The sequence below is a fragment of the Quercus suber genome, unplaced genomic scaffold (genome assembly GCF_002906115.3).
Source record: "Quercus suber isolate HL8 unplaced genomic scaffold, Cork oak 2.0 scaffold_104, whole genome shotgun sequence".
NCBI lineage: Eukaryota > Viridiplantae > Streptophyta > Magnoliopsida > Fagales > Fagaceae > Quercus > Quercus suber.
The window spans coordinates 1,173,710-1,184,142 of NW_027069569.1; the positions used below are offsets into that span (position 1 = coordinate 1,173,710).

General features: G+C 41.0%; 2 protein-coding genes across 2 annotated transcripts; both read left to right on the forward strand.

The window, feature by feature from the left end:
• Positions 1–264: 264 nt before the first annotated feature.
• On the forward strand, positions 265–1,705 carry LOC112011313 (ornithine decarboxylase). Its single transcript, XM_024043685.2, has one exon. The coding sequence runs from the start codon at positions 373–375 to the stop codon at positions 1,615–1,617; it is 1,245 nt and encodes a 414-aa protein (XP_023899453.1). The 5' UTR covers positions 265–372; the 3' UTR covers positions 1,618–1,705.
• A 2,297-nt stretch (positions 1,706–4,002) lies between these two features.
• Positions 4,003–4,542, forward strand: LOC112011314 (uncharacterized). Its single transcript, XM_024043686.1, has one exon. It carries the CDS (start codon positions 4,003–4,005, stop codon positions 4,540–4,542), a length of 540 nt encoding a protein of 179 aa, XP_023899454.1.
• The last annotated feature ends 5,891 nt before the right edge of the window (positions 4,543–10,433 follow it).

Genomic DNA, 10,433 nt, shown 5'->3' on the forward strand with positions numbered 1-10,433 from the left:
TTTTTATTACCAAGTCAAAACACCAATCAATTTTTATTATAAACAAAAATTGAACCCCAAATCTCTAAACATTCCCATCACCTAAATTACTATTTACAAACAAATTAACCCCATTTGTGAACTTTGTGCAGATTCTTTTGCGCTCAAAAGGTAACTCAATTATAGACTTCTTTTCCCGCCCCCCAATTATAGACCTCTTTTCCCGTCCCCCTTTTTTCCACCAAATAGCAAGTGGGTGGTGGTGATGCCCAAAGCCCCCCTCTCTACCCAATTAGTATATATATCTTTCAAGTCTATGATATATTCTCTCAACTCTCCAACCATAATTCTTACTTTCCTTTCTCTTTTACCACCTTTAACTCATTCCTAGCCATGGGGTCAAGCTCCAAGAGCCTCCAAACTATATTGGGTACACCAGGGGTTAGGGGTAAGAGGGTTACAGCCTTATCAAAAGATGGATTGATTGATTTTATTCAAACCATCATTTTCAGCAAACAAGAAACCAAAGAACCCTTTTACGTGCTTGATTTAGGTGCAGTCACCACTCTCATGGATAGGTGGACCCGGGCTCTCCCTATGGTTCGACCCTATTATGCTGTCAAGTGCAATCCAGACCCAGCTTTCCTCGGCACCATGGCCGCTATTGGGTCAAGTTTTGACTGCGCTAGTCGAGCCGAGATTGAGTCCATTTTGGCACTAGGAGTTTCTCCAGATCGGATCATCTTCGCCAATCCTTGTAAAGCCGAGTCTCACATCAAATACGCAGCGAGTGTTGGCGTTAACCTAACAACTTTTGATTCGAGTGACGAAATCGAGAAGATCCGAAAATGGCACCCAAAATGTGCTTTACTCATTCGGATCAAAGCTCCAGATGATGGAGGAGCACGCTGCCCATTAGGTCCCAAGTACGGTGCACTTCCTGAAGAGGTTGCACCACTCCTCCAAGCCGTTCAGGCTGCACGACTCACCGTAATCGGTGTCTCTTTCCATGTTGGGAGTGGAGCCACAAATTCACGTGTCTACCAACGAGCCATAGCGGCAGCTAAAACAGCCTTCGATACAGCTACACAGCTTGGCATGCCTCGGATGCGTGTGCTGAACATCGGGGGTGGATTCATGCCTAACACACAATTTAGTGAAGCGTCTTCATCTGTGAAAGCTGCTCTACAATCATATTTTGGCAACGATTCAGGTTTAACCGTCATTGCCGAGCCCGGCCGGTTCTTTGCCGAGTCGGCTTTCACATTGGCCACCAACATTATTGGAAAGCGTATTAGGGGTGAGCTCAGAGAGTACTGGATTAACGACGGGATATACGGGTCCATGAACTGTCTACTATATGACCATGCAAACATCACGTGCAAGGCTCTCGCATGCACGTCAAATCGTGCCAACCCCAGGTGCAAAGGAGCTAGGACATACAGTTCGACGGTTTTTGGTCCCACGTGCGATGCGCTTGACACGGTTTTAACCGGTCACCAGCTGCCGGAATTACAAGTCAACGATTGGCTTGTGTTCCCAAATATGGGTGCGTATACGGCGGCGTCTGGATCCAACTTCAATGGGTTTCACACTTCCTCCATTTTGACTTACCTTGCCTTCTCTGATTCAAATTAGTAGCTTTTGTACTGCTATCTCGGTGACTACAAAAGTAGAAATTGCTTATTATCTTTAAATAATGCATCGCACTTGAAAGTGAATAAAATTTAAGTAATTTAGTTATAAAATGTTTTGACTTGCTTCATATTTAAACTTTTCAATAATTAATTTCTTTTCAAATTTAAAATAATATATATATATATAATTATATTATTAATATAATTATGTAACATAGTGTAAAAAATTATTCTCGCCTTTTTCAAAGAAAGACAAGTGTAAGACAGTTAGAAAATCGGAAGGTAACGCTATTATTTAAGAACATGGAATAATAACTTTTACCTTATGCTTAACTTGTGGTGGTAATAGCTCCCACGGATAGTGATGTATTTTACTAAGAAAAATTTTCAATAGCAACTTGCGAGAGTGCTTTCATGGAACTATTGTATTTGCAACGGTTCATATTTCTTTATTCAATTGGCGCAGAGACCAGATAATTTCATCCAATGATAATCACACACAACTCAAACTCAATAGATTAACTTTTATCAAAATTAATTGAAGAAAGAAAGGCATCTAATCGAGATCGTTAAATCGTATAATTTACATATGATAATCTCTCTTCTTCTCCTTCTTTTTCTTTTCTTGCAAACATATGTAACCAATTTAATGACTAAAATATGTGCATCGACGGTCATGATAAATTGATGTAAAACTCAAAAAAAAAAAAACAAAAAAACACAAAAGCTCAATTGGTTAATACATTCTGTGGGGTCAAAGAATTTGGCAACCCTGACCCATTTTATACTAAACCCAAGGCCTACGCCAAGGAGGAAGAAATGTTTGAAAACGAACGAAAAAAGTCTAAATTACCAAGAAACATCACCGAGGACAATCCTGTTTTTGGCCAACCGAGATCATAGAAAGGAAGAGCGGCACGCCATCAAAGGTAGTCTCTCAGAGCATCCCAAGAAAAAGGACAATTACAATGGGTCAGCCATAGGAGTATGGTGGAGGAGCAATTCAAGGAGAAACTGTCACCTCCGCATTAAATGCCCATAACTAATGTTTTGGCCACATTAATGAGGAAATTACCCCTGAACAGTGCTGCCTTGGTTGCTGCAACTCACAGAAGGTTTGGGAAGGCAGCTGATAGGACAAGCACTCGAGTAGTGACCTGTATGATCAACAAATGGAGAGCCAAGATCAACTGAAAGGGAATATATAATGCAAGAAATCCTCCAGGAAGAAGGGATTGGGAATTAGAAACAGAAAATACTGTAGCAATTTGTATCATCTTTGAAACCTTTGTAACCAAGCACTGAAGAAATAATAAGAACATCAAGTTCCTCAAATGAGAGCCGAGGACAGAATTTCACTCTTTAATCCACGTCCTTGTTATTCAATCCAATCATAACCATATCTAGTTGTTGTAACCCTCACTAAGGCCTAGTTCTTCTCTATAAATTTATTGTATTGGGCTAGTTGGGCTTGAGTTCACTCATCTAATAGAAGAAGTGCTCAAACTCAGTCCCTACAATTAACACCATCTGTGAAAAGAACTTGTGTGTTAGTAAGGGCAACAATCAAGCATGGTAGGATCAGGCCCTCATCAAGCAGGCTCCCATCAGCCTGAACCGACTAGATCCCAACAACAGGGTAACTTTCCCAACCCTAAGCATGATCGAAATGAAGAGAATGGAAGGTTTCGCAAGGGAAGTGTGCACACCACTCAAACAAGCAGAAGCCACTCTCGTGTAGGCAATCACGTGCTCTAGAGACAAAATAACAACTGAGCCATGCAACCAGAAGAAGTTAGGAGTCACGTATCCTAGAAACAAAACGATAAGCAGGCCATGCAGTAAAAGATAGACGACTTGAAGAGAACAGCGAAGGTGGTCTCATTCTAGTCCTGACATGCCTTCCAATATTGAAAGCAATAATAACTGTAGGCAAAGATCGAGAACTCCTCCAAGCGAGACCTTCCCTCACGAAGAAGAGCACTACCGGAGGTGTAAACGTAAAAGCCCATCTCCTAGAAGATTGGGAAACGGTGCCATGAGTAGGGCACTGAATCAACTCTCCAAGTCACCCTTCACATACCACATAGAAGGGGCTACACTTCCTTAACGATTCCAGCAACCAACTTTCACCATTTATAACGGCAAAACAAACCCCGTGGAGCATGTGAGCTAGTTTAACCAAAAGATGGCTGTCCATTCTAGAAACGAGGCACTGATGTGTAAGGTTTTCCCATCTAGCTTGGGACCAATGGCGATGAGGTGATTCAATGGCTTAAAGATGAATTTCATAGATTCGTATAGGCAACTAACCCAAGCCTTTGGCTCCCGTTTAGTTACAAACAACAGAGCTCCTCAGCCCTTGAGTGCGTTATTGTCTTTATCCATGCATGATGGAGAAACTCTAAAGGACTGCTCGGACAGATATTGGGAGATGTCTAATGAAATGGACGGCAATTTTGATGATGTCGCCATCAGCACCTTCAAAAATAGACTCCCAGCCAAGCACGGCTTAAGGAAGTCTCTAACTGGCAAGTCTGCCACCAGTGTGCGCCAACTGATGGATCGAATCAATAAGTATAAACGAGTAGAGGAAGACCAGCTGCAAGGCAAGAAAAAAGAGAAGGTTATCCCTCAGGAGCGAAGGGATTTTAGGTCAGACCAATATAACAGCATCCGCGCAAAAAGAGATTTCGTAGGGCAATCCGGAGCAACCAACACACATACTGTCAATGCTGTATTTCGAAAACCAGTACATCGGGTGTTGGAGAAAATCAAGAACAAGCCATACTTTAAGTGGTTGAATAAGATGGCGAGAGAATCCACGAGACACAATCAAGACTTTTATTACCAATATCACCAGGACCACGAACATACCACGGAGAACTGCAGGAACCTCTGGAACTATCTGGACCAGCTAGTCTGAGAAGAAAAGCTGAAGCACCTTCCGCATCATTCTAGTGGTCATCAAGGCCAGACCCATTAAAAGCCCCAGAGAGATACTGCCTTAAGGCCACCCGTAAGGACGATCAATGTAATCTTAGCCGCACTAGGAAGAACAAGCACGCACCCTTCACGAGCGTTATCTGTGGCTTAGCTTCCTGTCGAGGAGTCCCAGCCAAAACCGAAAAGGGCCAGAATGAATTTTCACCAAATCTTGAGTTTTTCAGAAGAAGACAAGATTAGAACCACTCAGCCCCATGACGATGTGCTGGTGATCACTTTAAGAATCGGGGACTACAATGTGAAAAGAGTGATGGTGGATGATGGCAATGGGGTTGAAGTTATGTTAGGGATGGCAATTTTTGCCCGACCCGCGGGTATCCGGTCCGGCCCGACCCTAATGGGCCGGATTTTACCCGATCCGATTAAAAATAGGGTCGGGTATGGGTTTTAAAAAAAAAAACCCGAAGCGGGTCCGGGTCGGGTCCGGGTTTTATAAAAAAATCCGAGACCCGACCCGAAACCCGGCCCGAATAAAAACCCGATAACCTGAAATTACAAAAATACCCTCTCTATATATATACCTATATTCTAACCCTAATCCCTCATTTCTTCAGCAGAATCAGCACTCACGCCTCCCTCCCTCTCCCTCATCTCAGCCCCTCATTTCAGCTCAATCACTCCGATACACACCCTCAGTCCGACACGGCCTCACACTTTCACAGCCCTCACTCACTCTCAGTCTCACGGCCTCGCTCTTACTCAGGACCTCGGCTTCTGCTCTAGTTTGGTTTGCTTTGCTTCCGCTGCCTTCTGCCCAACCCCGCCCACTCCCAGGTCCTAGTACTTATCAAGTTCATATTTATCACCTCCATATTTGTTCCTTCTTTTAATCAGTCATAGAGAAAAGCAATCCGATTTCTTTTCTCCACCATGCTTTCCTCTTCCAGCTTCAATTTTTTACCAAAAACAGATGCACTTCATCTGCCATGTACAATACCCAACAATAAGAAGAAAATTTTCACAGGATAAGACCCAATCAAAAAACTCAAAATAAACAAACCCAAAAGAGGTAGAGCTCCAATTATAAAACCCACCAATAAAAAATTCAACACCCTAAGAAAAACGATTTAGAAAGTAAAAGGAAAAAAAAAATCAAGCAAAAGAACAAAGCACAAAAGAAACTGGGATTTAGACATACCTCAACTCAATCATCCAAATTCTGTCAATATTTATATACTGTGAGGAAGGGAGACAGAGAGGCTACTGTTAGAAGGGAGAGATGCTGGCATGAAATAAGTGTGAAACTGTAGAACAGAAGGTGGGGAAGGGGAAGGAACTAAATGTGCGTGAGAAAGAGAAGGTGGGGAAGGGGAAGGATCAAAATATGAAACGGTGAAACTGGAACAGAACGTGGGAGAGGGGAATCTAAAACCGTACAACAAAAGGATAAGAGAAATAGAAAGTTGTAACCGTGAAAACAGGGTTTCAGAAAGGGTTTCAGAAAGGGTTTTAGTTGAAAGGGCTTTGGGTATGGGCTTTATGGTGGAATTAAATTAATAAGAAGTGGGCTTTAAGGTGGATATAGGGCTGGAAAATATTTTATATTTAATAGTATTTTAAAATTGTCAAAAACTATTTTAAAATCAATATAAAAGAGGATGGAAATGACATGGCTGCTGATGTGGCTCAATGTGAGTGCAGCAACATTAAATGCTACGCTTCAGCTTTTAGTATTATATAGATTTGGATGATTTGGAATAAGCACAATGAAGCTCGACAAGGCATGCCGCGACCTAACCCTGTCTTCCTAGCCAAATCTGCCACTGCCCACACTTAGGAATATTTAGAAGCAAATTTTGGTTGCTTTAATTGAGGTTCTCTAAAAGTTTTGGGCGTTGTTCTGCGTAGGAATTCTTTCATTTTGTCTTTGTTTGTTGTTATGGGGAATTAGATAAATACAGCAGATGGTTTAGATCTAGCAGTTTTATTATAATGTAGTCTCAGTTGTTATTTTCGTTTAGAGATGTCTCCTCTAGCTCGAACTGTATGGTTCTAGTTGTATAGCTTTTGTTTATTAATAAAATTCTGTTGTTTATCCTAAAATAATAGGGTCGGGTATGGGTTTTTTAAAAAAAACCCGAAGCGGGTCCGGGTTTTATAAAAAAAATCCGAGACCCGACCCGAAACCCAGCCCGGATAAAAACCCGGTACCCTGAAATTACAAAAATACCCTCTCTATATATATACCTATAATCTAACCCTAATCCCTCATTTCTTCAGCAGAATCAGCACTCACGCCTCCCTCCCTCAGTCCGACACTCCCTCTCCCTCATCTTAGCCCCTCATTTCAGCTCAATCACTCCGACACACACCCTCAGTCTGACACGGCCTCACACTTTCACAGCCCTCACTCACTCTCAGTCTCACGGCCTCGCTCTTACTCAGGACCTCGGCTTTTGCTCTAGTTTGGTTTGCTTTGCTTTGCTTCCGCTGCCGTCTGCCCAACCCCGCCCACTCCCAGGTCCTAGTATTTAGTAAGTTAGGTTTTCTTTTTTCATTTTTTTCCCTTTTATTATTTGTGTCTTGCTGCGTGTTGTGAGATTTGTATGTGTGAGCTAATTGCTAAATGCTAATTGCTAGTTGTGGTTGTGTGTGTTTAACTGCTTCGGATCTGCACTTGTTGGTTTGTTCATCTCTCTTGCCATTTCTACAGTGGGTTTTTGTCATGGGTCTGGTTTGAGTTGAAATGAAATGGATTTTCTCCCTTTTGTTTCTTTATTTTTAAAATCAATATAATTTGGATTTTGTGATGGGGCCTTATATCTTACCCAATTATAAAAAAATCATTTGTTTTAAAATTTTGGATTTTTTTTTCAGTGTTTCATTAAAAATGTCCGGTTTTTAATTTAATTTAAAATTTTGGATTTTTTTTTTGGATTTGATAAAGAGGTAAAATGTCCGGTTTTTAATTTAATTTAAAATTTTGATGGTTGTTGATACTTGATATAGTTTGATCATTTTTTTTCCATCTATAGTTTATTTTATTTTCTGGATTTGCTTGATGAGTATAAGATATTATTTAGTCATTAAAGGGCAGTTAAAAAGGTAGTTGGTGTTCTTGCTAAAGTTGAACCTCTAGAACAAAGTCAAAAGTCAGCAAATGCTGTGTGTATATGCTCTCACAAACTAGTTTCTTGTTTCCCTTTGTTGGTTGCTCTCTTATACTCATCTTTTCAATGTTAGAATTTAGGATTTGATGTTTCTCTGTTTATTTATTTATCCAAATGCAAAAATAAAATCCCATTGTTTGAATTTTCTATAAAGTATAATAAAAAATATCCCACTGTTTGAATTTTACATATTTATATTTTTGGATGAATAAAGCATTGGATCCTAAACCATCCCCAAACTTGTAATTTCCATTCTCAAAACCTCAGTGAACACTTTGTGGGTCAATGAAATCTAGTTAACCAAACACTGTTGCAAGTCTTTTATGGATGGAGGAGAGGGAGGGGGAATAGAGGGAAGTAGAGTAGAGTTGAATGGAAATTTGCCTAATTTTTAGCTAACTCTATTCTACTCGCCCTTGCTTCCCCTCCCTCCCCCCCTCAATTCAAAGTTCAAACAGGACATTAATGTTAGAAAACCTTTGTCTTTTTATCCTAAATTCCATCAGCTATGTTTTCACTAATCATGTTTAAAGTTTTGTAAAGAGAATCTTTTTAAAATTTATAATATATTATGTTACCAATATTAATGGAAGGAGGGAAATAATATTTTCTTCAAATCTCAAAGGAATTGAGTGTTTTTTTTTTTTTTTTTGTTGAACTCAGTCCCACGTCCTCGAAGAAGGAGAATAAAACGACAGCGCTTTAGTTAAACGCGCCGTTTTATTTAATACAGGTGGCAGCCAAAACGCAACGTTTTGATTAATGAGTTTTGTCTGAATTTAAGTAAAACGGTGTTTTTGGTTCTGTTCAAGGGACGTCGGTATTTGCGCGAAAATCAGTTGGTTGATTAGCTTAACAAACTTTCCCCATTTTCAGGGGTTTGATCCGTTGGGCGGTTAATTTAAGTGATCTGATTGTATGTAAACAGCTCAGTGAGCACTATTGTTCTTTATGTAATTCAGTGATACAAGTTTCTTCTTCTTTTCTTCTTCTTCTCTTCTTCTTTTCAGTTTCTCANATGGTGGCGAAGAGTAAAGTGGTGTCCAAGCATTTAGGGAACCTCGGCAGCACCTTTGATGTCTTAAGGAAGCACAAGCTGTGCCTAGATGCTTTCAAATGCTCCTTTGGCGTGAGATCAGGCAAGTTTTTAGGCTACATGGTCACTCATAGGAGAATTGAGGTTAACCCTGATCAGATCAAGGCCATTAATGATTTAAAACCACCGCAAAACGCCAAGGAGGTCCAAAAGCTTATTGGAATGATCGCAGCCTTGAATTGATTCATTTCCAAGTCAGTGGATAAATGCAGACCATTCTATCTCTTGATCAACAAGTGGAAAGGATTTGAGTGGTCTGAGGACTGTATTGTGGCCTTCCAGCAACTCAAGGAGTACCTATCCCGGCCACCTATCATGTCCAGTCATGAGGCCGATGAAGTCCTATACACATATATTGTTGTGGCCCCTCATGCTGTGAGCTTGGTGCTAATACGGGATGACAATGGCCTTCAAAACCCAATCTATTACGTGAGTAAGTCGCTATATGAAACTGAGGTCAGATACTTACCCTTGGAGAAAGTCATACTAGCTGTGGTCCATGCTACGCGAAAGCTTCCCCATTATTTCCAAGCCCACACAGTGGTTGTTCTAACCCAACTACCCTTAAAGTTTGTACTCCGGACTACTGATTACACTGGAAGGATTGCCATATGGAGCACAATTTTGGGAGCTCTTGACATCAAGTACATGCTTCGGACCTCTATAAAGGTTAGGTCCTGGCTAACTTAGTGGCCGAATTCTGAACCACCAGTAGAAATAGTGGCAAAGGAGTGAAACATGAATGAAAAATCCATTAGGGTAATCTCCACGCCAGGACCCTTATGTTGGAAGGTGTATGTTGATGGCGCATCAAATCAATGCGGGTCCGGAGTGGGGCTAGTCCTAATATCTCCTGAGAAGACTATCATAGAGAAATCCTTGAGACTTAGGTTCTCAACCACAAATAACGAAGCCGAGTATGAGGCCTTGTTACAAGGAATGGCCATGGTGTAAAAAATGGGAAAAAAGCAGTAGAGATGTTCTCAGACTCGAGATTGGTAGTGGGCTAGGTAAAGGGAGAGTTGGAAGCCAGAGATGTGAGGATGCAAGAGTACTTAAGCCAAGTCAAACGCTTGCAGTCAGACTTTAATCTCTTCAGCTTGTCACATGTCTCTAGAAGTGGAAACACCCATGCAGATTCATTAGCCACGCTTGCTACCTCCTCAGTAGGGTCTGCCTGGAATTATTCTTGTCGAGCATCTGCATAGGGCAAATAAGGTCATAAAAGGCATGGTTCATATCCATCAAGCTAGAGTGGGTCCTAGCTAGATGGACCTATAATGAGATTCCTCAAAAATGATATTCTGCCTGAGGAGAAGTTAGAGGCTAAGAAAATATGAAGAAACGCTCCTCGGTTCTGGTTGTCCGAGGACCACAAATTGTATAAGCGCTTCTATTCTATGCCATATTTATTGTATATTCACCTTGAAGCATCAGAATTACTACTTAAAGAGTTGCACGAAGGGATCTGTGGGAGTTATACAGGAGGAAGATATCTGTCGCACCAAGCCATTACCCAGGGATATTGGTGGCCGGGAATGCAAAAGGAAGTCCTAGAATATGTTAAGAAATGTGACCAGTGCCAAAGATTTGCCCCAAACATTC

Coding starts and splice junctions, on each gene's coding strand:
- LOC112011313 (XM_024043685.2), top strand. CDS start 373: ATGGGGTCAAGCTCCAAGAGCCTCCAAACTATATTGGGTACACCAGGG.
- LOC112011314 (XM_024043686.1), top strand. CDS start 4,003: ATGCATGATGGAGAAACTCTAAAGGACTGCTCGGACAGATATTGGGAG.